Below are 27,685 nucleotides of genomic sequence, written 5' to 3' on the forward strand. Positions count from 1 at the left end.
TTCTAAAATAGAAATAAGCATATTAAGACTTTTTTTTTAAGACCAGTAAACTGACACTTTATCATACCTGTACAGACAGACTTTTATTAGTCAAGGAATTCTTTGGTTTTCTTTTGAGTAGAAATACAAGGCATAGACATACCTTTCCATGTAGGGGTTATGTTTGGCTGCAGATAGTGCAGTGTCCTGTGTGTAAGGTGTATATTTTTCCTCTGAATTGGGTGTGCTTTGACCAAAATGTGTGTACAGGGTGGCGTCCAGTAAAACAAGGACATAAAGACCTTTCATGAAGCTCTAATTGTTATGTGGGGTGATACTTTGTACACATAGCACTATTTATCAATTTTGTTTCTGTCTGTAGTAGTTTGACGCTACTACATTTTCTCTTCCTATTTGGGAATTACTTTAACAAGTATTTCTTACATAAGGTGGGGTTTTTATAATTGTATTTGCTGGCAGATAAGGTACAAGCAAAGGAGAAGGTGGTCATCAAGGGCCTAGCGTAGAGCTTAGGCAGTAAACATATGCATTAGGGTAAGATTTAAGAAACAAGATTTCCCTGTAAATCTTTCTCCAGTCACTTGCCCTTTTTCTCAGCAGCCTGGCACCTGGGGTTGGAGGTGATGCACCTGGTTTTAGAAACCTGCTGAATTCATTTTAATGGCACATGAAGAGCGAGCATTTATTCCAAGATGACCCCTTTCCCTCTGCTCCCCAAGTACCGCATTTTAGCGTAGGTTTTGCAGCATGGATAGGCACAGGTGGGCGTTTGGGTTTATGTGTTTATCGGGCTGGATTACAGGGCCAGGAGGGAATCTCGGCCTTGCTGAGTCTCTTCCGAGCCTCATCCCCGTTCCGTACCGCTACGCAGCAACGTCTGCAGGTGGGTGGCGAGAGGGCAACGTCAGCCAGTGCTGGTGCGGGCACGGTTAAAACAGAGCCCATCTCTTCTGGCTAGGAACACCCTAAAAATCAGAGTAAGGCGTGCGGAGGGACCTGCAAGGCCCGTAGCGACAGCGGCGGCTGCCCCCCTGCAGGAGGAGGGGGCCGCCCTGTTCCGGGCTGGCGCCAAGTCCAGCAATGTGCCTTGTCCAGAAATGGCTGTTACTTCCCATAGGCTTCTCCCCGCCGTTTCGCCACCACCCTACCCGCGTCCTAGGGCCGTTTGTCTCCCTGCGTGCGCTGGAGCTACTGCTGACCCGGGAGCAGAGCGCGCAGCGGCCGCGGTACGGGGTCCCGGCCAGACGCTGTCGGAGGGGCCGGGGCTCGAACTAGCGTCACCGCGACGCTCTAGGCAAAGCAGCGGGGCGGGGTGACTGAGTGCGATTGATGGGGGAAAGAGCCAATAGCCGCCTTAGAGCCGCCCTAGCAACTGAGCCGCTGTGTCTCGCGGGGAGCACGAGGAAGGGGCGGTACAAGTTTGCCTTCCCTCAATGGCAGCCGAGGAAGGCGGGGCTAGTGCTTGTTGTACGCCAATAGGGGGCTTGCAGCGCCCTTATAGGAGGGGGGGGGGCGGGGCTACCGTATCGGCGCGCCAATGGATGCTGAGGAGGGCGGGGGCGGAAACGAGCGGCCCAATGGTGGGGCTGGGGGGCGGGGCCCGGGGGTCTGTCAGAGCGCCGCGGCGGCGGGCAGGCTGAGCGGCGGCGTGAGGCGGCGGCGGTGGGGAGCTGGCAGCCCGGAGCCGGCAGCCCGCGGCCGGGCCGGCGGCTGGGGGAGCGGGACGGGGCCCCCGCGGCCGCCCCGCTGGTCCTTCGCGTTCCCGGGTGGCGCTGAGCGCTCCGCGTCAAAGGGTTGGGCCCTCCGTCGGAGGCAGACGGTCGCCTTCCTTCTGTCGCGACAGAACGCGCGCCCCCGCCGTGCCCCGCCGCTGATACCGCCGTTCGCCCCCTCCCCGAGAGCGCCCCGGCGGGGCGCGGGATGGTGCGGCGGGCGCTGCCCCCGCTGCCGTGACGGGGCCGCGCCGCTGCCCCGTGCCTCCCCCCCGGCAGCGCCGGGCATGCCGCTGCCCGCCCGCCCCGCCGCCCGCTGCCGTCAGCTGGCCCCCGCGGGCCCCGGGATGGGCCCCGGGAGCTGAGCCGCCGGGGAGGCCGGGGGAAGCGACGGGGAGGATGAGCCACGTGGGGAGCCCGGTGAGAGCCTATGATTTCCTGCTGAAATTCCTGCTGGTGGGGGACAGCGACGTGGGCAAGGGGGAGATCCTGGCCAGCCTGCAGGACGGGGCCACCGAGTCGCCCTACGGCTACAACCTGGGTAAGCCGCGCCCCCGGGAGCCGGGCCGCCTCTGCCCGCCGCTCCCCTTCCCCTCCGGCTGCGGGGGCCGGGCCCTGCGCGCTGCGGCCCCGCTGCCCGGGCTGGGGGGGCTCCCGGTGCGGGGGGGCTGGGGCTGCTGCGGGGGGCTCCCGGCGGTGCCGGAGGGGAGGGGGTGCCGGCGGAGGCCCGACGGAGCTTTGCTGCAGGTAGTGTTCAGAAAGGAGGTGGAATTGTTGTCGGGCTTTAAAAATCCCCCGCGGGTGATCTTACGCGCTAAACTTTCTGGAGCTCAAGTTTAAGAGCAATGTCTTAATGCGCGGAAGGTGTTGATCGAGGGGTAGGATTCATCCAGCGCAGCAGTGAGTTGTCATCAGTGAGTCGAGGGAAATACCGACAAAAATGTTTTTCTAGTCAAGGATCTTTGTTAAACAGCGAAGGTGTTTGCTGGGAAACTGCTTTAATTGAAAGGTCAGAAAACGAGGGGTTTTTTTCTCCCTTTTTTTCACTGTTGTGTTCTTAATATCAGAAGAGTAGCCCTTTAAGATCAAGGTTCATGTTTGTAGTATGTTCTTTCACTTAAGCTTTTTAAAGGGCAAGGCTGAGGAGCCTGGTCCATGCCAGGTGTGTTCTGCCTGCGGAACAGGGAGCTGGGAATGCTGCGGGCTGGTTTGAAGCCAGGAATGGCTCGGGGAAAGGGGGTTTCTATTTTCCTTCCCTCCTGTTCCCCTCTTACCACTCCTGCAATCTTGTTTGCCTAGAACATACTCTGGTTCCACATCATCTTTTCTCCCCTCATGCAAATCTGTCATGTGGCATATTAAAAAGCAAATTATCTTGTCGAGTTACCCATTGCTTTAATATACTGCCAGTCTGTGGCGAGCTAACTCGCTGGAAGGCTTTACATTGACTTAGGATCTGTTATTATGTTGAGTTCCTGGTACTGATTCACAGCGAAGCGCTGGAGGAAGGGAGGAGAGCTCTGTGCCATCGCTTATGAGTCAGACTGTACCTTGGAGGCATCAATGTACGTTTTAAGATGTTTGCTTAATAGTTTTGCTAAATTACTCCTTGGGGTGTTGCAGTGTGTTTATTCTTCGTGCTCTTCAGGTGGTTGAAGGAAAGGCAGAGTGTGCCTGGTCTGCTCTGTACACACCGTCTAGTTTACAAATTCTTATGCTGAAGGAGCGTAAGAATTTATATTTAGTCTTTAGTCTCCAATGTATCTTGGCGTAACTGAGCGAGATGCTTGACCAGCTCCTGAACTCATCAGTCTTCCTTCAAGACTTTTGCTTGTAAACCTTATGGGTGCCTGTGGTTTTGCTCTGAAAAAAATATTTAAATTGGGTGGCTAACACCATAACTCTGTGAAGAGATTTCTTGACAGCCAAAGAATACAAATATTCTTTTTGGATTATTTTGCAGGTACTTAACATGCATCTTGGAAATTCTTCATCGCTGCTAATAACCTCAAAATGTATACGTACAGGGCTGTGACTTTGTATGTGTTATTTCATGGATTGTAGTCTTTTCAATCTGAACTTTACAAGGTTAGGCAAATATGGTGATGCAGGACCTCACAAACTCTACTGTGCAAAAGTCACTGTGTCACAGAGACTGAAAGAAGTTCTTAGCCCTGAGAAGATGAGCACGTCTGAATAGAGGGATATGAGTTAGGAGAGAAGGGCAGATACAACAGATGACATGGTAGTAAAATGTGGAAGGAATATAACCTGATTTTTAATTTTAGGCAACTAGTGTCATAATTAAGAGCTTTTCTACATACTGAACCTGAGTGTTTACACAATCACGTATACTGTCTAGACTCAAGGAAGGATTTTAACTGTGAAAGTTCATTAATTATTTTTTTTCACTCATTGATTTATCATGTTCTTGAATGCATCAAGCTTGAAATACTTCTGAACACTGCACGTGAGCTGCCCAGTTTCTTTGGTGATCTGTATCCAATATCCCTTCTGTGCCTGTATCCCCTCAGTCTTTCCTGTATCATTGGAGTGTGGCTGCGTAGGATGCAGCTGTGAGGAATCCGTGCAGGCTCAGGGACTATGAAAATAGAGATGCAAGGAGAGAGAGCTAAACATCCTGTTGGTATTATGACTCATTTTCTAATTTAAAATTAATTGATTAAACTTTATTTAAAAACTCGATAAACACTGACTTTTTCACTGTTTTCTAGTCCTTACCTTAGTTAATGGCTAGGATCTAACACTTCCAGAACGCCAGCTAGGTCTCTGAACTGGAAAGAGAAAGTCTAGTGGTATGATAAGATTCTGTCAAAATGTGCAACATGTATAAGCTTTGAAATGACAACTTTCTTGTGGAGCTTGATGAAAGGGAATAGCTTTGAGACTACATTGGAAGGGGAGAGAGACGATGTGTTAAAAGCCAAGAGCAACAGAGGAGAGAGAGGAAGAGCACTGAAGGGCCTTGAATATGAGAACAAAACAATCTATTTAATATGATGAAGCATGGGAATTTGAGCAGTTGTAAATATCTCATCTCAAGTCTATGGACTCGAACTTTAATTGTATAAACTACAAATTAATTTTTCACAGGCACTTTCTTAACTGTTCAGAAATAAATCTGGCATTGTTCTCATTCGCGGGAAAATACGGCAGTTATACATCTTACTGTTGTTTTTGTCGGTACACAAAAATGACATGAAATCTGGAGATGGGAAGGGAAGCCAGCATCGTGTGATGAGTCAAGTCCTTGCAAGCTGCTGCTGGTCCACAAGCAGCATATAGCTCAGCTGTTAAGGAGTGCAATCTCTTAGTCTCTGAATTTTTCTTAATGACCAAAGTGCTCTGGTTTAGAAAGAAGAAGGGAAGAAGCTTTATTAACGTTGCAAAGTAAGGACTGCCATGGAAGATGCATTGGTGAGCATGATTCATAGAGGTAATTTAGAAAGCAGTTATCCTGGAGGTGGGCAGGTAAGTGGTAAGGTTAGTTGTCTGGGTAACCTGCCTTTATAGTTCTCCCACATCTTGCTCAAAACTGAAATTACGGTAGATTGGACACGCTTGATCTCTAACCTGGTAAGAACAACTGCACAAAAATTATTTTAGAGAGCTGCAGAAACTTTGCTTTTAAGCATGGTTAATTTTTCATCAGAATAAATTTAGAGGAAATAATGGCTTCTAGACTAGAACATAATACCTTAGATGTCCTGTCACTAGGTAGATAAATATTTTGATGTTTTGCACTAATAAGATTTTTATTCAGCTGTGTTCTGGTTTTGCTTTCATGCTAAGATATTCTTGCAGTGGGATTGCTTGACGTGGAGACTGAAAGGAATGATTGTTCAAACCTGTATACTCCTGCTCCTTTTCTTACAGGAGCATCGGGTTTAAAATGATTAATTCTCTCTCATCCTTTCTCACCTAGCAACCTTTTCATATCCCCTTAAGTTCATATCACAATCGTTTGTCTTCCCAGAAATTCTGTCTGTCCTTAGACTGAGAACTTCACAGGGGTATTGGTTGTCCTACCCGAATGTTTGAAAAGATGCTGATGTGTAACAGTTGAAGGTGTTGGTAAGTGGTCGTCTCGATCGCTGAGTTGTTAGAACACAGCCCTGCAGGCTGGATGCCCAGCCTCAAACAGACCGTATGGGGGGAGCTGGGTTACCCTTACATATAGGGAGTGTTTAGACTGGGATAGTCATCGGCTGCTCACGTCCCAGCAGTCAAACTTACAGTCCATGGTGGCTCTTCCTGATAATACACAGATCAAAGCCATTCTTCCCTGTAAAGAGAAGGGAATAGACCCTAACTAAAATAAGGAAATAAAAGGAAACATTGTTAATGTGAGAAATTGAAAGACTTCGTTTTGTGAGCCGACTGTGGTTTCCTCCCCGCATCCCCAACCAGACCAAATGCAGAACTAATGGAGGTAAAAGTCTTACCACAAAAGTCTGATGTTAAGTGTCTGTTCTGTCTTCATAATACTGTTACTTGGCTGAAAGGAAGGGGAAATAATGTTGTTTTGTTTTCCTACCAGCATGATAAACAATAGGATGGGTTGCTTATCAGTGGCTGATTTGGAAGCCATTACGTTTTCCTAAACACAACATGATCTGAAGATCGCAGTAGAAACTTACAGCAACATCATTAAATTTCTGTATTTCTTTGCACATAGCACCAGCGTTTAGGGACAGTCTTCAGTCCGTTTCATTAGGATTTCTCCAGCAAAAGAGTTATTTAAAGTTGCTGAGCACCGGTGTCTGAGTGAATAAACACCTTTTGAGGGTAATTGTGCTTGCCTATAAATAGGCTGACCAGACTTTATCTCACAGCACAAGGGACAAAATTTGATCACTTTTAGCTGTCATGAAATAACTTTTCCTAAAAGTTTGAATAGGCATGAATTTTGTTAACATCCAGTTGCATGCCCGTGATCTCAGTTTAAAAGGATTTAAACTGCGTTCTTGTACAAGGAAAAGCAGGTGAGGTTTGATTTTGTATGCTAAAATTTAAGTGCCTAGAAGACATCTAGTGTCTTATCTCATTACTGTTGGCTTCTGTGGCATGGGCGGAAAGAAATAGTTGCTTCAAATAGGGCATCTAACCTATTTCGGGATGAGTCTGTAAAGCAGTAATAGATCCTACTCTAAATATGTTGGTTATGACTGCCCCTTTAATGCGTTACCTTACAAGCGTCGTGTTTGCTGCTGAAAGACAACATTAGTTTTGGATTATATCATCCACTGCATGTGAAGAAAGTTCAGCAAACAGTAATTGCTACTAACTTTGTACTTGCTCTTGCCCTTTCGCTGTGTTTGAAAGAGAAAAATGGAAATTATTTCCCCCTTTTCCACCACCTATAACCGCATTTTATCTCTTCCAGGTGACAGCACTGTGGAGCAGCAATTCTTCTCCATAGGCAGTTAATTGTGAGAGGCGTATTTTAGCTGAAAATGTGGATCCTGGTTTGACCCGATTCCCTTTCTTCTTGCCTTACTTATGACAGATATTTTTGTTTGGGTTTGTTTGGTTTGGTTCCTTTACAGGATGGAAGATAAAAACACAGAACCCCAACCAAACAAAAATCCCCAAAAATCTAATTCAGATTGGCTTTGTTCTTTGCTTCCCCTCATGTGCCTTTCCCCCATCCCCAAGTCTTGATGTTGGTGTCTCGTGCTAACTTTGTCATGATGAGAATTGCCCGCCTTGTGAGACCAGTACATCGTGTTTTCTTCCCTGATAGGTGTCACTCAAGTATGCTACCATGTTATTTTACCTCTTTTTTCATAAACAACGTGGTAAAGGATACTGTAGCATTTTCTGTGATGGTCAGGTCAATCGGGCAGTGCTGGGTTTTGTGTTTGTTGGCTGAACCCCCACATCTGTTGAAGCAATGAGTGCTCACCTTGCTTGATTTAATGGAGCAATAGAAATCCTAAGCCTGCTTGGCAATGTAAGGTTTTTCATGTTTCTTCAAACCGTTCATAAAATTAGTTTTGCTTTATTGCACACTTTCTTCTACTTGGCCGTTTTGCTTTAGTTTAATAAATGAATAGTATTTCTTTGGTTTAATATTGCAACTGGTATCCATCTCATGGACAAAAAGCATTACTGTCTTACAATTTTGTGAGGGTCCAAAGCTAGCTCATTCTACAGTGAGGGCTTGAAACCCACTCAGTCCAGTAGGCTTAAATGATTTCTGTTCCTAGCACTCTTGTCGCCCAACCATATCGGAGGGGAAAAAAATAATAACTGTGTGCACATGCACATATTCAAACCAGGTATTTGTGTGCCTTGTTCTTTTCTAGTAACTGGCCTTTAAGTTTCCTAGCAAGGCCTATTCAACAACAACAAAAGACTGAACAAAGAAAACACATTTTTGTCAGGCTTGTTAGTGTACAATTTCAGAGTGAAGAAGCCTTGAAAACTTAACTTCACATGAATGTTTTTTCCCTGCCTCAAACCAACCTGCACACACTTGTCTGAATCTGCTCTCTCTTACTGCTACAAGTAATGCCTGAGACTGTTGCGGCCAGAGAGGCTACAGGATCGTGTGCTTCCCTCTGTCTGTGCATCTTGTTCAGCCGCTTGATGTGCTGCCTGTCTCCGTTTCCCTTGGGCTACTGGTGTTCCTCCTGGCTTTTTCATAGATACGAAGGAGTGGGAAAACGTAAAAACAAAATCACCGTGAGGCTCCCAGACAGGTGTGCAACATGAAAGACGAAGTCCAGGCTGTTTTGAAAGGTGGTCAGACTTCAAGGTGTTTGAGTCCTTTTATGCTCCTTCAGCCTAACCAAAACTGTGGTTGCCTGTGCCAGGATTAAGTTTCACCCAATATGTTGGTTAAATTACATTTACATATTGCAGTAATCTTGTTTTTGTTCTGGGAGCTAAACAAGAATGGAAAAAGGGAATAAGAATAGAAATTGGCTAACTTTAAATGTTTGTATCTCATTTTATTCAGCTCTTCTGGATTTCATTTAATATAAGACTGAAAATAAGAAATTAATGCAATATTTGCACAAAATACTTTACATGGGCTAGTGTTTGTCATGTTGGTTTTATTTAAGGATCATCTCAAATGTAATACAACAAACATGTTTGGTTTGAGGTTGCGGTGCTTTTTTTATCCACATACAAATCTGTTGATATAGTGGAACACATCTGTACAAATAATTGTTCCTTTCTTTTATGTCTTGAAGTGTTGTAATATAAAAGTATGAACTGGGCAAGGTAAGTAGTCACATACTCCATGCAGAGCGGCAAGTTTGTAAGCAAAGCTGTTACAGGTCAAACACTGATTTATCAACATACAGGGTGTATTTTGCGTCCAGTCTTTCAGAAAGGTAAGATAAAATCATCTGTCAGTATTGATTGTAGATTAGTGCCCGCAAAAATATTGGTGTTCATGACAGCTGCTCATGTATCAAAATTGTCATGCAAATCTGTGGAAAATTGGAAAGCTAATTACTACGAGGTTAGGATGCCATTTCTGCCCAGGAATGGAGGGGATTTAAAGGTCCAGAAATGAACCTTGCTTAGGTGCCACAAAACACTATAAAGACATAAGAGAGTATCCTCTTCCAGCTGGGTGGGATAAGAGAGAAAGTATCATCAATAACGAGTGGTGCCAAGTGACAAAGTATGCTGAAGAACAGCTGCCTTAAGGCTTTTAACGTAGTAAATACCTGCTTTTGGTATAATTACTTCCTTGTTTGATATGCTAATTAGGCTGTTACTCTGCATATTGGTAAAAGGAATACATGTGCTGTGTTCTGCTGAGACCCACTGGATCTGATCGGTGATTCCTCACAGGAGGCATGGGTTTTTGGAACCCTACAGGATATAAATCTCCAAGTGGAACATAGTCGGGTTCCTGTAATGTTCAGACTGGTGAACCAAATCTCTGAACTGTACTCAAGGCAAGCTGAGAATCCTCTCTAGGACAGAAAAGTCATTCTTCTCCAGCTGGTGGAAGGGCAGGTAGGACCTAGTGGTGAAAATACCCTTACGTGCATACAAAAACATTTCTGTGACGTCAGTAATGTTTTACTGTTTTGTAGGCATATAAACAGTGAAGACTAAATATTTTGGAATCCTGTTTGTTGTCAAAAGCAGGGAAAGCTATTGTTCATGAGATGTACTCTTGTGCTAAGCTGAAAGCCAATATAACAGCTCTGCTATTTTACTTTGTGCGTGGGATTTGCCGTTGAAGGGTGCTGGTGTGAAAGCTCTGTGTGAAATCGGCACGTGGTATCAGAGGATGGAGGTGATTAAGCGATAGCTGGTGAGCACGAGGAAGCTAGAAGAGCCAAGGCTGTTACTCTGGAGTTATCTTAGACATTAAATTTATTTGTGCAGTGTTGGATTTCAAAGTAGTAACTGGTGGTTTAATAGGCAGAGGTGGAGTAACTATGATGAGAATTTCTGGAATGGAGATTTCCATGTGTTTTAAAAAGTACCTGACTTCTAAGTTAAGAACATAAGCATCGTCTTGGGCTCATTTAACCTAGCACTCTGTTAAAAATGGTAAGAGAGATTCTACTTAGGAACATGCAAACCTGACTGCTTTCTGAGGTCCACTTCCCTCATGCGCCTGTCAGCCTCCCCAATCCAGTATTTGGAGATGTAGACTTCTTTGCAGCTGCTTCATTTATGAAAATGGGTAATCTATGTGCTCTTTTTTAATTATTATTAAAAATTATAGTTGCAACTTTATATATAAATTAGGAAGAAGCCATAAAGAAACCATTTTGCTTATTTATTTTTTCTTATGCTAGCGTAAGTGTGATTTAGTGACCTCCTTTGAAACATTCAATACCGATTAGTGTAGACACGCCTCTGGGCTGCTATGAGCCCTCCAAAAGATGCAGCTTTAAAGAAAGACGTTCACTGCTGCAAAATCAAACTATTTAGTTTCCCCCAGTAAATTATTTTTGGGTCCCAGCTTCATGTTCATATAACACAAACTCTCAATGCCATAAATGCCTGTTTTAATTGTGTTTGTTAAAATGGTGCATATTCTTTAAGTGTACTTGGGTACACAAAACTTTGGAGAAATGGTTTGTGAAAGTACTCTCATTCTTGGATCAGAGGAAGAAAACCTATTTATTAAAAAGCTGCATTTATTCTTAATATATGGCTAGTTGAAGTGCCACGTGTGCAGATGTAAATGTAGAGGAGAGTGAACATGTGATGCTCAAAAGTGAGGTGCAGTCCAAGGGGGACACATCTGCACTAGATGGATTGCAGCTGATCTTTCACACTTTCATATGCAGTCCAATCACTTGTATTTAATAACCACTGTTTATTTACTGTAGGGTGTGTTCCAGGCTGATGATTCAGGTGTTACGTCTTTATTTTGCCCGAGGTTTTGTATTGGGTATGTTGAGCACATCCTGGCAGTTGGGAACGTGCTGTTAAGCTCCTGCCATTACTCTCGCTTGTCCTCTGGGCTATGGCTTCCTGCAGAGCACTACCCTCACCTTACCCACATACCTTCTCTTGTCATATGGCGTCAGCAAAGCTGATAAATGATAGGAGAGAATGCTTTTGTACTCCGAAAGAATGTATTGAAGGGAGTGGTCATAAGTGTGTCTGAGGATTGCATGTTTAATTTGCTTGGTTTTGTAGAGAATGAGCCATTAGAGATGTTTGGATGAAACAAACTATTTTAAAAGAAAGGATTTAATTAAAAGAAGGAAGAAGGGGGGTAGGGGTACTTTAGTTTTTCAGGGTATTTTAGGTATTTAGGTTTCCAGTCAAAATAATAAATCCTCTCAAAATTTTGGAGGCAACGATGCGTTAATGTATCTCCTGTGCCCTTACGCTTTGTTTGCAAGCTGACTTTATGCGGTGCCGTAAAACAGGATATTTAAGTGCATGAAATATGAAACTGCCAGCTGGAAAACCCAGAGGAGACCCAGTGGGTCTGGCAGCCTTTTCCATACTCTCTTAAGATCACACTGAGGGAAAGGGGCTCATGTAGCTGATGCGTTCGGTGGAATGATTGAGTCAGTATACCGAGTCTTGTGGTGCACAGTTTTCACCATGGCTATCTGGATACATATATTTCTTTTCTAATTGTTTTAGCAACCCCTATACACAGTGCATGCTCTCGGTCAGTCAGGACTCTGTTCTTCTAATCTCTCTGTGTGCTTGCTTCAGTAAATACGCTGAGTGAAGTTTGTGTAAAGCACAACCTTGACTTTTCAAACCACTTCTGAATTAGTAGATTGTGGTTTAACTTGATCACATACTTTATCAAAGAGAAGCATGGTAAATGGACTTATAAACAACCTCATAGCCTCTAAACCTTTAAATTTGTTTCCCTTTCAGTTCGGACAAGAAGCACAGTTCCTTTTAGAATTATGTAGGATTCGAAAGCGAGAAGATTCTGGAGTCCAAGGATACATGTGGTATAATATCTTTTTTCCATATAAACTCTAGGTTTTGTCTCCTTTAATCCAGTACTGTTTGAGAACCGTAGTTTTATAGGCAGACTCACTTACCAAGCTACACTGTATTTGTCTTCAACATCTGCGAGACAGGCTAGTCCAGTGCAGAAGACTACATGAAAAGTAATTACATAGTTTTTAAGTGAAGAAAAGTCTGCAGTTCTGACAACTTAAATGAAGTTTGGCCGCAGACTAGTGAGTCACCTCTCTGGTGAACAGAGACCTTTGGGTGAGTAACCTAAGAGCAGCCTCCCAGTACCCATGAGGAGGCCGTCAGGAGGACAGGGTGAGTGGGGCTGTGTACGTGGTGGGAGGGTAAGAGGCAGCTGGTGTGAGCTGCGGCAGGAGAGGTTCAGAATGGGTAAGAGGAAAAACTTTTTTACTGTGAAGATGGTCAAGCTGTGGAAGAGGTTGCCCAAGCGAGATTATGCAGTCTCCGGACCTCATCTCTGATCCTGTTTTGAGCAGGAGGTTGATCTAGATGACCTACTGAGACTGTTTCAACCTGAAATTTCCTTTGATCCTATTCACTTGAAATCAGTTTATTTTAGTTTCTTGGAGAGCTGAAACCAAATAAATGGAACAAGAGCTTTGTATCAGTAACATAGTCTGTCTTTCTCCTTTAAATCCTAACAAAGATTGTTTGCTAGCATTTTGTGTTATTTTTTTTGTCCTGGAAAAGCAGTACAGTTACAACTTCAGCAACTTCTCTGCTGGAATAGCTGTGGTGGAGGAGAGGGGAGAAGAGGAAGCATAATCCAAGGCCAGACTTAATTTCCTTCTTTGTCCTGATGGAAGTGTAAGTCCTGAGGATACCTCATGGCTTGAGAGTTCCTAGCGTTAATGGTAACGTTATCTATGAAGCCGATTTTACTGCAGTATGTGTTTCACTTGGAATTCCAAAGTTAGGAAAGTGCGGTTGGGTCTTCTGTTCCTTGGTTTGGAGGTTAGTTTGAAAGCTCTTCCTCCTCAAGTGTCTGTGCTTTGGGAACAATGGCTGTATGTTTTCTGGATGATAGCTTTTAAGCCACAGTAATTTTTCCATAATTATATGAATTTTGCTTTCTGGCATCTTTAAATCAAAATTATTGTACTTAGAGCTACTTGTGAATTCCCACTTTGATCTTCCTTTCATCATAATGACAGAATCCATTACTCGTTCAGCTCAAAGAATTATTTTTCAGGTAATCTTTTTTCCCTCTTTTAACAAGCAGTGCAAAAAATACCTGCATTTCTGGGGTTTTCTCTTTTACTACTCTTGGTGACAAATACTGCTGTGACTTCTGGGAGTATTGATGGCATCCTGGAGTAGGCTTTTTGGACTGGTTTTTATAAGCCTTGGTTATATCTGGCTATTACAAGTATTACAATTTCATAATATACAGGAATATGCTTATATAGGAATATTCTGATATTTCTAGTTGTTAAGAAATATTGATATGCTTAACCAAAAGTGGTGGTTTAATTCTTTAGAATAATTTATTTGAGGCTTGATTTAAAGCCTAGGGAAGTTTTGGAGAGGCTTGCAACTGTTCTTAATGAGCTCTTAGGCCTGTAGTTCAGAATAACAGTGGCTGGATGTTCTTAGGGTTCTTCTCATGCCAAGTATTTTTGAACTGGTTTACTGCTAATGAAGTGTCATGACATAAACGGTCATTGTTCTCTTTTGGAAAATACTGTAAAATGTGAAATATTGCATCTGCTTTTAATATTTTGTGGTAGGTTTGAAGTTATTCTCCCTTCCAGGTTCTGGCCATATTTCAAACCTAGTGTTTAAGATAGCAGTAGGGGCAAGTGCTGCGTGGCTGTGTCCCATTATTTTCTTTGTTTGTAGAATTGTAAACAATATGTAACCTGCCTTCTGGTCTTTTCCTCATGCACCAGGGTCATTTGACACCCACCGTTAAGCTTTATGATAAAGAATTATTGTGAAGATACCCACAAGCACTGAAAATATTGGACAATCAACTGTTATATAAAACTTAATTCCACTTTTTGGGGGTCAGTTGTTTTAGCCCGGTCAAGCTTCCCTTCACTGTGCTTTCTGTGGGTGTGCCGAGCACCACATCGTAGCTGTTGCTTGGGATACCTGTGTATCTCAGAGAAGCGGAAAGAATGAATCATGGTTGAAACTTTATTTAATCACAAGGAGTGTAGAGGGGAGATGGTGCATGGGAGGCTGCCCTTGAGAGCTGATGCTCTTTGAAAATTATGTGACTGAGTTTTTTTGGAAGATACAATGCTTCTTAACAATGCCCGACGTATGCAAAGGAGCTCTTATTGCAACGCAGCTCTTACAGGAGTTGATGAACAGCAGCAGTGAGAAGATGGTATCACAGAAGAATATATATTTTTTTTCCTCTGTACTTATAATAGAAGTAAATTTCTAAATGAAATTCACTGATGCTAGGTTATGGTTATCTTTACTTTGATGTTAAATGGACTAAAAGTTGAGGGAAATTCTTAAAAACGCGAATCTTAAGTAGAGAAGAGCTGGTTTAGAGTCCTGTTGCTGTTTTGTAACAATGACTATAAACTGGGAACTTCTTGATGTTACATTCTTTTTAATGTTGAGTTCTGTTTCAAATAATTTGGAGAGACAATCAGGGAAATCGTAAAGCTAATGTTTGTTGTCTTATGTCAAGAGTGTGTTCCTTTCCCAGCGTAGGGAACTGAGTGATCCACATGCACTCTTAAATCGTTATCGGATGTTATTGGCTTTAAATAACTATTAAAAAAACCTTTGGCTAACAATTGCTACCAGTCAGTAACAATCGTATCTCAATCCATCTTCCGAGCTGTCTGTAGTTTGGGGGATCTTGTCTTTTAATGTGAGTTTTCTTGTCAGAAGCTTGACTTGCAGTGTTGTGCATGAGCAGTTGGATCTACATGCAGGAGAATATAGATCTGCAAGGCAGCAGAGGTGTTCTGTGATCACTGATCGCCCCGGGTTCCTTGTTTCGCTTGATCCTTTCACATCTGTGGAAAAAGGGGTCAAGGGGAAAAAAAAAGAAAGACCTCAGTCAGTCCCAGCAATCTTGTTATTAATCTCTTCCCAGTTTATTTCAAATTTATTAATAAAATGTGCTGAAATAAAGGAAGAACTTCTTTTTGTCAGTAATGCTAATAACATTCCCTTTTCCTGCAGTGCTACTATTTATAAACAGTAACATGTTTATATATAGCAGCTTTCATCTGAGGATGTTAGCTGCAACTTATAGTAAATATTTGAGTTAACAAGCTTACCGTATGCCTCCGATATCCTTTTCTTTTGGAGTGGAAGAAAGGAAATGATGAACTGAAGTACATAGTTCCTGCTTCTTCCTCACCTGGGGGGTGGGAACAGTTCTCGTTCTTCTTAGAAATTTCTTTTACAAGACCTTGATTGTAAAGAGGCTATTCTATTGTTGGCAAGTAGATGTTAGGACAGAGGAAAATAAAATGTGATCTCAGGCTCTTTATTTCTTTTCCTCTTAATGGAAATGGATAGTTCACTAGTTTTGGTTAAAAAGTAATAATTAGCTGATGTCAAATGGTTGTCTCTTCTTCCCAAACTGTCATCTGCCTTGAATGTTTAGTTTTTATTTAGCCCTCTGAGCAGAAATACTGCAAGCTAAGTCATGATTTTAAAACCCACGTACTTAACAAGTTGTTTGCCTGCTCTTTTTGGGGAGGGTGTGAATTTATGTGGGGGGCTGACCCTGGCTGGAGGCCAGGTGCCCACCAAAGCGGCTTTGTCACTGCCCTCCTCAGCCGGGCAGGGGAGAGAAAATGTTATAACAACAGGCTCGTGGGTCGTGCTTAGCAGTTACTGTTACGGGCAGAACAGACTCAACCGGGGGAAACTGGTGATAAATTAAGCAAATCAGAGTAGGATAATGAGAAATAAAACCAAAACTTAACACCTTCCTCTGACTCCTCTTTTCTTCCTGGGCTCAACCTCACTCCCGATTTCTCTCCCTCCTCCCGCTGTGCGGTGCAGGGGATGGGGATGGGGCTGCGGTCAGCCCATCACCCGCTGCCTCTGCCCACCTCCCCAGGGGCTGCCCAGGGGCTGCCCACGGGCTGCCGGGGAGTCTCGCTCCGGCGCCTGGAGCCCCCTGCCCTGCCCCGGGTGTCTGCAGGGCTGCTGCTCACACCTTCTCACTCCTCTCTCCCGCTGCAGTTTGTTGCGCAGATTTTTCTCCCCTTCTCAAACCCGTTACCCCGAGGCGCTGCCCCCGTGGCGGCTGGGCTCGGCCGTGGCCAGTGGCCGGTCCCTCTTGGAGCCACCTGGCCTGGGCTCCGCCGGGCACGGGGGAGGCTTCTGGCAGCTTCTCACAGAAGCCCCCCCTGTAGCCCCCTGCTACCAAAACCTTCCATGCAAACCTGCTCCAGCCTGCTCCCAGCTGGGAAGCTGCCCAGTGGGAAAGGGCCTGGGGGTGCTGGTTCACAGCCGGCTGGGCATGAGCCATCTGTGTGCCCAGGTGGCCAAGGAGGCCAGCAGCCCCTGGCTGGCATCCGAAACAGCGTGGCCAGCAGGACCGGGGCAGTGCCCATCCCCCTGCGCTGGGCACCGGTGCAGCCACCCCCTGAGCCCTGGGCTCAGCTCTGGCCCCCCACTGCCAGGGGGACGCAGAGGGGCTGGAGCGTGTCCAGGGACGGGCAGGGGGCTGGGGAAGGGGCTGGGGCACCAGGCTGAGGGGGGGCTCAGGGGGGAGCTGGGGGGGCTCAGCCTGGAGAGGAGGGGGCTCAGGGGGGCCCTGATCGCTCTCTGCAGGTGCCTGAGAGGGGGGTGCGGGGGGGGGGTTGGCCTCTTCTCCCAGGTAACAAGCGACAGGACGAGAGGGAACGGCCTCAGGTTGTGCCAGGGCAGGTTTAGACTGGATAGTAGGAAAAACTTCACTGGAAGGGTGGCCAGGCAGTGGGACAGGCTGCCCAGGGAGGTGGTGGGGTCACCATCCCTGGAGGCGTTTAAAAGCCGTGTAGATGTGGTGCTGAGGGATGTGGTTTAGTGGTGGCCTTGGCAGTGCTGGGTTAATGATTGACCTTGACAATCTTAAAGGTCCTTTCCAACCTAAATGACTGTATGATTATATGAAGTACCGGCTTGTTTACTTACTAAGGCTGATGTTAAGAGGATGAACAGCAACTTACCCAGTTACTGCTTCTGTAAATCAGCAGCCTGACTGACTCATGTTTTGGGGCTCCTAGGTTTTGGAGTTTGTTAATTAAATTTTGGTTTCGGATTAGCATTGGAGGCGTACCGTAAAGTTGTGTCAAACTTCTTACTCCCGTACCATTAGCTTTGGTTCTAAGGACAACAGTCAGGAGCAGAGCCAACTAGAAGTGCCCTGAGATCTTCAGATTTTAACTTGCCCCCCTAAAAATTTTGTGACTATGAAGAGCTTCTGTGTAGTTGTTAAGGAGCACTTCCATTTTTTTAAGGCTAGATTTCTTCTAAATTTTATTCCATTAAACATCTAAAGGAAAACAGGTGTACTGAAGGATAGGCTGTGATATTGGCTTATCTGTGACCATAGAAAAAGCTAAACATAAAGCTGAGCTTTCTGTTACAAATAGCTTATTTTTAAAATTTGGGAAACCATCATACCATTGACATGAGTGAATTATCTGCAAAATTTTGTAATTGTGGTTTATGGCTTGATTAATTGAGGTGAAGAATACAGTCTAGATCTAAAATTTTAGTGTCTCTATTTCAATCTGAATAGGCAAGCTGTGTGCTTCAAACAGATGGCTTTTATTGCAGTAATTAAATGTGGTGGAAAAGAGTGGAATTTTGAAAGTGGTGATTATGATTATTCTGAATTGGCAAGCAGAAGGCAAATATGACCGTCGCGCAACCTGACCTTCGTGCTCACATATATCAAAAGATACAGTCCAGTTTTATTGCAAAAGGTTTATATCTTTGCAGCATGATGTTGAAAACATGGGGCTTAGCTTTTAAAGTTTAGTTGAATTTTGAATCGAAAGGATACTGTGGGTCCATTGCTGTGAACAATAAGTGGATGGAGTTGGAAGTTGTGTCACTCGTCAAATATGCTTGAAACAGTTAAAAATATTTTCTGAAGAGAAACGTTAGACCTTAATTTTAATGTGCATATAGAAAGGTAGGTAGCTGAGGAAACTTAAAGTGGGAAGTGATGGGACCATTGAACTCTCATCATGCCTATAAGAAAATGGTTTCAAGGACTCTGAAACCTAAAACTGCGTTTTCAAATTCAGTTAACAGCCTTTGAACCTGAAGGATATTTTCAGTGGACTTTGTTAAATACAGGCCCAGAGTCCCACTGACTATGTACGTATTTATTTGTAGACAGTTATTGGCATAGAAACAGACAGTGGGAAGGAGACGTTAGCGTGTGGCTGAGATAACTAGCACTGAACGGTTAATCTGTACAAACTGATGGAGCAAATGATTGCTGGAGAAGGTGTTTAACATTGAATCTGTGAAAGGCGATCAGCCCATGGAGGCAGGGAGTTGGATTGTTTTTTTATTATTTATTATTATTATTTTGAAGTAGTTAGATACTGTTCTAATTGAATCTGAAAGCTGTTAATCTGACATCACTTATCTACAAGGAGCAACATGCCTTAAACTCTAAAGAAAGGACACATCAAGAGGAATAAATAAAAACAATGAAAGCAGTTCTTGTAGTGCTCATGAGCTAAAATGTAACAGAGCACAAGGTTCAAAGTCTTGTATTCCGTGCTTTCTCAGGTATAAAAAGGGTTGGTTTTAAGAGCATTTCGAAGACTTAATGTGCTGCTGAATAAAATCTTTCTGTGCTGAATTGGTAGGGCATAGCTCTGAAGAATCTAATCTTAAATGTTCTTGGGTTTTTTTCCCCCGTTTTTATTTCTCCCGTGTCTTTCAACTTCAGTAAGTTATAACAGATCTGAAGCAAATGCAGAACAAGCACCAAACCATTAAAATATTAGGCTAACGTCCAATTCCTATGAAAAAATTTGAGAGATAAACCTAGATTTTATTCTGTTGTATTAGAAAGATATGACCCATGGTTGGTCTGTAGTCCATTGCTTCAAATGTCATTCAAGTGAGTCAGTGTTTTTTTCGCTGCTGCAAAGCTAAATGGCTGGCTGCTAGACACACTGGAGATCACCGAACCTCAGTTATTAAACTGAAAAGATCTTTGCTGTAAATAATGTTGCCTGTGGTGGAACATAAAATGAGCAATTTGAATGACTGAAGGATTGTGCCCTAAGGAGACCCATCGCAAAACCCAGAAAGTTTTAATAGGCTTCAAGAGAAACAGAAATTCATGGGAAGCCGTAAAAGAGTCAGTGTGGACGTGACCGCACGGTGGGTAGCGGAGCAGAAGTGACAGTGTGGTAACGGCTGCGAAGCATCGATGCAGAGAGGATGGCTTCATGTTCACTGCGGTCCTTACCAAACAGCTGAATGCTGTTTATTTGGGAATCTTACTATGTTCCTGGGTTCAATGATATTTCTTTCCATTTTCTGTCAGTTAATTTTGTCTTTGAGAAGAACAAAATCTATTACACTTCTATTAGATTTAAGCAATCCAAACCCTTCAGTAAGGATAGTGACTTGTTTCAGGTTCTTTGATTTCAATTTGTAGCTTTATGAAAATAATGTTTATTTAAAAAAATCCTTGTGACAATATTAAGCACTGGGAGATTTTTCTGCTTTACTTCAAAGGTGATTTTTTTTGATTTAGCAGACTTTTTCTTCCCCATCTTGTACAGAGATACATTTTAGTTGCATGTCCAAACAAAGCTATTCTGTCTTGCTAAATGAGTGAATAATGTTCTGGAAGGACATTTGATTTCTGCAACAGCATAATCCACATCTGTTGGTCTCATGGTTTCATGCTGTTCCTGATGATTCATGGCAAAAGGCTTTTGTTTTGATTCTTAATCAATGGCAAATGCTAATTGCAGAGATGTTCAGGTTGTGTTATCAGCTGCTTCTCCTGTACAACAGCTGAAGAATAAAGAAGTTTCTGAATCCACCTCTTCAAAAATCTTTTGAGGAACCCATAAGGTGCTTTCTTAAACAGCAGCTGGTAATAGCATATTTTTCAGACTTGACTTATGCCTGCCATATAAAAAAAATTAATATTTTGTATTATGCATGTGGCTAAACATGAGCGACTTGCAGTAGTTTATGGTCTGTGATGCAAAGCACGGTGCCAGGTTTATTCAGCTGTGTATCCTCTAGCTATGCAATGCTAATTTTCCGTGTTTGGTATGTCTTTTAACAGAATGATGGATGTCCATTCACTGTGTGGGAGGTGTCAGTGTTTGCTAAACATGGCCTGTGTCTCTTGTTAACTTTAGATAAACTAGTGGAGGTATTTCACCCTGCGGGAAATATCAGCAGTAGCACAGGATGCTGGAATGAGTTACGCAGTGTTATGCAGGGTTTGTTCTGCATGTTTTATGTTTTCAGGAATTTCTGAAATGATGAAACTTGTTCTTTCAGTGCACAAACAGTTTCAATGTCCTGGTCTGTTCAGTGTTTCAAGACTTTGTCTATGGGTTTGGGTTTTTTTTCTTTTTTTTCTTTTTTTTTTTTTTTGAAATTTAACTAGTGGTTTGTAGATTTGACTGTTTCTTAATACTGCTGGACAAGTGGGACACTTTGGCTAAGAAATGAAGATCAGTCTCCCCAAACTGGTGGTAATACAGTGGGGTTTGTGTGTTTCTGCAAAGGTACGGGTAAGAGCCTGAACCGAAGGCAGAAGATGCCTCAGTTCACATTTCTGCAAGGAGCTAAAAGCTTAACATGCTTATTACTGCATTTTACAGCACCATCTGCTGCTTTTATATAAGAGGGGGACACACACACCTGATACAAGAGCTGTCTTTGAGTTGATAAGTTGATGAGGAGGATAGGATAGAGAGGATAAGGAAGGAAGAAATGATAGAGGCAGTAAAGCCAGGGAATAGTGGAAGAGAACAGCATTTAGTCTGCACCATATGTATGAAAGAAAAGGTAAAACCTAGTTCTGCCTTCTATTGTTGAAGAGATAAAACTCTTCAAGTGTATATATTGTCATGATAATGAATAAAACTGCCCATTTATCAACCTGAAGGGAGCCTGAGACATCTGCTCTGAATGGACCAAGCTTAAGTAATATGAAAGGTCTTTGTAACTTTATATGGACAAGTTGTACTTACGCATAAGTACCTCACAGAGTACTGATGACAAATACTTTTTTTATGGTCAGCTTCTTTGACATCTATAGTTGTCTGTGTGTATACTGTACACCTGCAAGCTGCTCTTAAGATTTGCGTGGTTGTCTTCCCTGCAGGTATAGATTACAAGACTACAACGATTCTTCTGGATGGCCGACGAATCAAGCTACAGCTCTGGTAAGTGTGTGCCTCAACTTTCATCATAATTTATATTTCAAAGACACAGGAATGCAACTCTTCAGGGCAGGAGTTCACCCTTATGCTTCAGAAATAGTCAACTGAGGAAGGGTGAGCTAGCTTTTTGAGTAAGTCATGCTTTCTGTTGACCTCCTTTTTGCATCTATTTCATGTTAAATGGGGAACCCTACAGTTTCTGTACATGAGAGGTGCATAACAAATGCAGAAGAAAGGCACAAAAGATACAAGTGTCCTTCAAGATAGATTCAAAGTGCCTTCGAAGATTACAGAATATACTGGTAATGAAAACCATGAAGGTACCTTAGAAAGCATACAGTGATTGCATAACAACATCCCTTTGCTCAATTTATTAGTAGTATTGATCAATTGAATAACCACAGTATTATTAAAAAGAAGAAAAAAACCCGGCATTATTGCGCATATTTCATTGGTTCACAATCTGATGCGATTTGATCTTTATAAAAGCATGTCAAGAACAAAAAAATTATTTTACACAAATGTTTTTCCTGTAGGGTCAGACGTGTGGCTGTCAGGATGCTTTTGTGTTAAGGTTGTCTGAAGATGGCCATCTTCTGGTTCATTTAGAAATACTCAGCAAGCGATACAACTTGAAAAATGCAGCAGCTTGCTGCCTCCTAAGTACATTGTTTTCCTCTTTCCCTAAACTCACGGCATTAAATAGGGAGAAGTAGGGTCAGTGCAGAAGGAGGAGACTGAGTGTGATTTTTGGGGAACCATAATCTGGATAAATCAGAGAGGTATTCTAGGAACAAGCAGTGCTCAAATAGAGTAGAGAATTGGAGGTGAAAATGAATTGTTACGATTATAACCTTTTCTTCCTAGAAGGAGACAGTCCTGTGCCACTTCTGTCTTGAAAATTAATTCTGGTGTTGATTTTTGTTTGGAACTTTTTTAATTACTGGAGTTAAATGCCTGTGTGGTAAAGCTAAGTTATTTTTAATTTATTCTTCACTGGTTGTTTTTGCCTTTATGATTTTCAAAATAATGTTTCAAATGTTAAATGCAATGATGGATAATAGTACTCTGCTACATGGTATCTTCATTACCTGGTATTTTTGTTCACCTACTTTCTTCTTCTTGGGTCTTCCACTTTATATGGCTTAGCAAAAATACCACATAAAACTTATCTGAGAAGCAGCCAGGAAGGAGGTGTGTTCATTTTTTTGGTGAAAGCCAAGGATGTTCTTTGCACTTACTAAAACAAGATTGGAAATGTTTCTATAGACGGAAATGTGTGCCTTGCATTTGAAGATCTGTAAATCTACCTTTAAAAAGTCTTTATGGAATTCTGCTTCCTATCATGTTCTTCACTATAAATTTTATTTTGTTTCCAAATGCTTTATGCAGTGAAGATTTTTGATGGTTTTTTAATATTTTTTTGTGTGTGCATGCTTTTCTAAAAATCCGTGCTGTCTATGGCTCTGTAGGGATGCCTTCACCATACTAGACTCATGATGAACTGTTTCAGCTGCAATCAAGAATTTACTGTTTTTCCGTTAGTTTCCTTGGTGATAGCTATTGTTTCCTCCCACTTCTATTTTGCTGTGAAAACAGAATCTTTCTTCAAGCTGAATTAAATGCAAAGCTTAGTGACATACATACACTTGAGTAATAGCCTTTGTTTTCCAAGGGCAATCACAAGAGTGAAGTCTGAAGCCCTTGTCCTGTTATCCTGAGAAATCTGAGCAATGTATAGGAGAGGGCAGAATGCCAGTGGGGAAAAACTGCTGAGGGAGAAGAGCTCTGGTGCATTAGTGACTGCTACTGTATGACTAATGGCAGAAGAGCTGATACAGATTGGTACAGATGAGTTAATCTAGCTGAACTCTTAACATAGGCGTCCACCTACTCCTTTTAAAAAAATATATAATTTATTTCATTTAGGGATACATCAGGACAAGGGAGATTCTGCACTATATTTCGGTCTTATTCAAGAGGTGCTCAGGTAAGCAAAGTACAGCTTTCTCAGTGATAAATAATGGTTGCTGGATGAATGAAAGCAGAGTTAGCAAACCATCGTGATGGCTTCTGTAGCTCATTTGTAGACTGCATGCAGATTCAGCGCTAGTCTGAAGATAATGTGCAACACTGGAAATAACAAGAGACAGGATTTTCTTTTGGGGAGGGGAAATCCATGAGACCAAAGCTGAGTCAGAGTAAAATACAGTGATACATATTCTTATGCCTTCTTGTCGGTTACCTCGTGAAAGCTATGCTAATACTACTCTTTTCAAAATGCGTGCCAAGTAAGAGAAATTGATAACGTAAAACTGTCAAAAGAGTAATGTGAAAAATACAAACATACTCCAAAATGTGATGAAATGTAATGACACTTAAAGTCTGAAGCTATAGTGAGTTTCAGTGTGTCTTCAAGTATTGCTGTAATTCCTGACATGTAATGGTTCTGATGCAGCTGTAATGTTCCAGAATTGCACAGAATATTGAATCTTCAAGCTACCAAATGTGACCAAAAATATTTATTTGCTATGACTTGCCATGTGTGTATGATCAACCAAACTTGTCCACTACAGAAAGAAATATTTACTGATATATTAGACCCTAAAACTAAGTCAGGGTTTCTGCCCCTCGGCAGATCTGTAATCTACACAGAGGGATGGGGCTTGGTTTCACAGGATGCTGGGTTCTGCTCCATTGAGAAGTCGCTCGGCATCTTACAGGATTATTTCAGAATTGAAGAATTTATAGATAGTATTCTCTGCGTTATGCCTCTGTTAAACTTAAAATTTTTATTTTTTTAATATAGGGAGTAATACTAGTGTATGATATTACAAATCGATGGTCATTTGATGGAATCGATCGATGGATAAAAGAAATAGATGAGGTAAGGTATGGCCCCAGAGTCTCACTAGTCTAACAGATGACTAAGACTAGTGCGTATGATATTTTCTACTGTTTGTACTGGCATTTGCATGCAGTGCTTACTACAGAGTTACCCAAGATGGCAGGTTTATAATTTTCTTTCTATGTTTATAATTCTAAAATTTGGAAACGTATCAGCTGAAGTGTCTTGATTTTTTTAAAGGTGTTGATGGAAAGCATATGGAGGGCAAAGATTTCATATTTTAGTCCCACTCTTGCTACAGATCTGCCACATCATCTGTGCAAGCCTGTCTTTTCAGAGGAAGGGATGTTTATAGATCAGAGGATTATAGAATAATGTAGGCTGAAAGGGACCTCTAGAGATCACCTGGTCCAATCTCCCATTTAGTCTTTAAATCTTGAAAAAGCTTTTGTTTGTTTTAATTGAGGGAAGGGGAAAATAGCAGCCAAACTATTGATTTTTTTTTAATTGCTTATTTTTGCTCAGCATGCTCCTGGTGTACCAAAAATCCTCGTTGGAAATCGCCTTCACTTAGCCTTCAAGCGCCAAGTGTCTACTGAACAAGCACAAGCCTATGCTGAGAGGCTGGGCATGACTTTTTTTGAAGTCAGTCCACTTTGTAATTTCAATATTACAGAGTCCTTTACTGAGCTAGCAAGAATAGTATTGATGAGACATGGAATGGACAGGCTCTGGAGGCCGAACAAGGGTAAGTGATGTACACTGAAAATGTGAAAATTTACTCTTAGGTTTATGGTTCATTAATATAAAACAATTTTCAGAAACTTTAACACTGATGCAAAAACATCAGAAAAGAAGAATCAGGCATCCTGTACGGTTTGTTTTCTAAACAGAAAATATCTATCTGCAGGCATAACCTGTTCTGCTTTTGTAGGGAATAACATATCTTTCCTAGAACTTACGTCCTCTGTCATCTAAGTATTAAGATATAAATAGGAAACTGAAGCAGGAGATATTTTGGAATAATGCATATGTGGGAAAGGCTGTGGGAGGAGAAATGAGAATTCATCCTGGAAGTACAGAGTGCATGCAGAGTGCTGCAGGGTGCGTTAGTACCATGTGGCTGACAAAAGCATGCTATTATAATGCAAGTTTTATGTCTGTTTTTAAGTACTGAGTCTGCAGGACCTTTGTTGCCGTGCCATAGTTTCCTGTACCCCTGTGCACCTTGTGGACAAGCTCCCTCTCCCTGTTGCCTTAAGAAGCCACCTCAAATCTTTCTCCATGGCAAATGGCCTTAATGCCAGGATGATGCATGGACGCTCGTACTCCCTCACATCCAGCAACATCAATAAAAGGAACAGCTTAAAGAAAGCTAAAATTATCCGTCCACCACAGAGCCCACCAAAAAACTGTACCAGAAACAGCTGTAAAATTTCTTAAGCTCTCTATGGGAAGAGGAACCTGAATGGAATCCCCTCCTGTGAAGCGTGGAACACGAAGGCTCCTTGTTTAAAGGATGAGCGTGCTGTGTGTATGTATCTATAACAGTACATAGACAAAAATAAGGAAAGTAAGTCTTATTTTAGAGTTTGCTCACTACAGTAATGCTGCTTTGGAATGAATGACATGTTTGGTGCAACTGAAAGAATGTGACATGTTGCTGTCGGATTTTCATACTGCATTTTAGTTTCTGATGTGCATGATGCCATTGTTTTTGCAAGTAGCTGTGTTTTCATACAGGGGATAATTATCATCACATTCAGTTCTTAATTCCATGAAATCTGGAAAGTGACTTACTGTGTAATTGTATAAAATCCTGTCTTTGCAAACTGTTAGAAAATATAAAAGTGTCATTGGTTTGCATATTCAGGCAGAGTTTTTTATACACAATGTATTGTATACATTGTTAAATTCTACAAATCGCGTGACAATTACTGCAATTGTGCATTTGGATTTTTTTTGTAAAGCTTCCTTGGTAACTTTTGAAGCACTAACTTAACTAAGCTAAAAATGTCTATATAATTATAATGCACATACACAACAAGGTTTTGTCCCGTTAGTGTATGTAATAGATTTGATAAAGTTTTGGTATGTTATTTAATACTTTGGGGAATTAATTTGTGATTTAAATACTTATTTTTCTGTAAAAATATATATATATATAAATAATTACATTTTATACCACTCTACAAGAAAGTTCTAGGAGGAAAATGCCAAAGACCTTCTGGTAAAAGCAACGTGACTTGATGAGCTGCTTTATAAGGAAAGAATACTATTTAAAAAATAATAAATAAATGTGTCTGAAAAAAGAAACCCTATTATGCTGGTTTTTAACTGGGGAAGGTTGTCTTTATCTTCCTTTAGAAGAATTTAAAGAACAATATACCTGAACTAGACACCAGGAATGTGAAGTCATCCTAAAAGCATCATGTAATGCTTTTGATACATCTGTCTTCAGTCTTGTTAACTGGAATACGGAAGAATAATACATGTAAAGCCTTCCATTTGTGAAGGAATTGCGTGACTTGTTCTCCTGAGTAATAACGGTCCTTTGAGGTGATGGTGTAGCATCATTCCAGTTTCTTCTGGGCATCTTCACTGTTGTGAGTTGCCATCAAGTTACATGCCTGTAACACTCCTTCTGGATCAGTGTAAGATGCCAAAGTGATGCCAGGACAGGGACCAACCGATGCATCACTACTTAAAGAAAAGTGCAGCCAAAGCAAGTCTTGTCCTAGCGCAGGAGTAAATGGCAAAACCGGGTGCGGTGGCAGAATTCCCATGGGATCGCTGCCTGGGCGGTGAGCAGGCTGGTCTGTGCCCAGTGCGCTGCGGGGCGATGCTGCAGCCCGAGGGATGATGCTGGTCGGCTGTAGAAATTCCATCTTCGCAGCTGAAAATGGACCTGGCAGCCTTACAGCTACAAGAGGTTAAACCTGAGCGGGAGACATCCGTGCCTGGGGAGCGGTCTGGTGGTTTCACTGGTGGCTGGGCACAGGGTGACGGGTTCTCTTTCTGCGCATTGCCGTCCTGCTTTAACTTCGTTCCAAATTACAGTCCTGGCCTCGCCAGCCACCCGGCCATTAGTTTGGCTCCGTATCTGATATGCAGTACGTACGCCTAGCTGGAGGGAGCGTTAGCATGGACGTGTGTGTCCTCAAGGTCAGATTCTTTATTCCTCCTGCCAGCCACACGAAGACAAGGTACGAAGGAGAGGCTAGAGCAGCACTCCTTGCTTGTTAATTCATGTATTCAAGTCTCATGACTGGCTGAGGAGACAA

The 27,685-nt window shown here is 42.5% G+C and overlaps 1 protein-coding gene and 1 long non-coding RNA gene across 2 annotated transcripts; one reads left to right on the forward strand and one right to left on the reverse strand.

The window, feature by feature from the left end:
* Window positions 1-54: 54 nt before the first annotated feature.
* LOC119158239 lies at window positions 55-24,356 on the reverse strand. Its single transcript, XR_005107813.1, has 3 exons — window positions 23,799-24,356; window positions 13,312-13,317; window positions 55-67 (listed from the first exon to the last, which is right to left on the reverse strand). It is a non-coding gene; the product is annotated as an uncharacterized LOC119158239 (long non-coding RNA).
* On the forward strand, window positions 1,654-26,908 carry RAB40B (RAB40B, member RAS oncogene family). Its single transcript, XM_037409926.1, has 6 exons — window positions 1,654-2,253; window positions 21,496-21,556; window positions 23,483-23,543; window positions 24,363-24,440; window positions 24,927-25,149; window positions 25,573-26,908. The coding sequence occupies exons 1-6, from the start codon at window positions 2,112-2,114 to the stop codon at window positions 25,842-25,844; spliced, it is 837 nt and encodes a 278-aa protein (XP_037265823.1). The 5' UTR covers window positions 1,654-2,111; the 3' UTR covers window positions 25,845-26,908.
* Window positions 26,909-27,685: the final 777 nt, after the last annotated feature.

This window comes from Falco rusticolus, chromosome 1, assembly GCF_015220075.1.
Source record: "Falco rusticolus isolate bFalRus1 chromosome 1, bFalRus1.pri, whole genome shotgun sequence".
NCBI lineage: Eukaryota > Metazoa > Chordata > Aves > Falconiformes > Falconidae > Falco > Falco rusticolus.

Coding starts and splice junctions, on each gene's coding strand:
- RAB40B (XM_037409926.1), top strand. CDS start 2,112: ATGAGCCACGTGGGGAGCCCGGTGAGAGCCTATGATTTCCTGCTGAAA. Junction 2,254..21,495: donor GCCCTACGGCTACAACCTGG/GTAAGCCGCGCC, acceptor TCTTCCCTGCAG/GTATAGATTACAAGACTACA. Junction 25,150..25,572: donor GCTCTGGAGGCCGAACAAGG/GTAAGTGATGTA, acceptor TCTGTTTTTAAG/TACTGAGTCTGCAGGACCTT.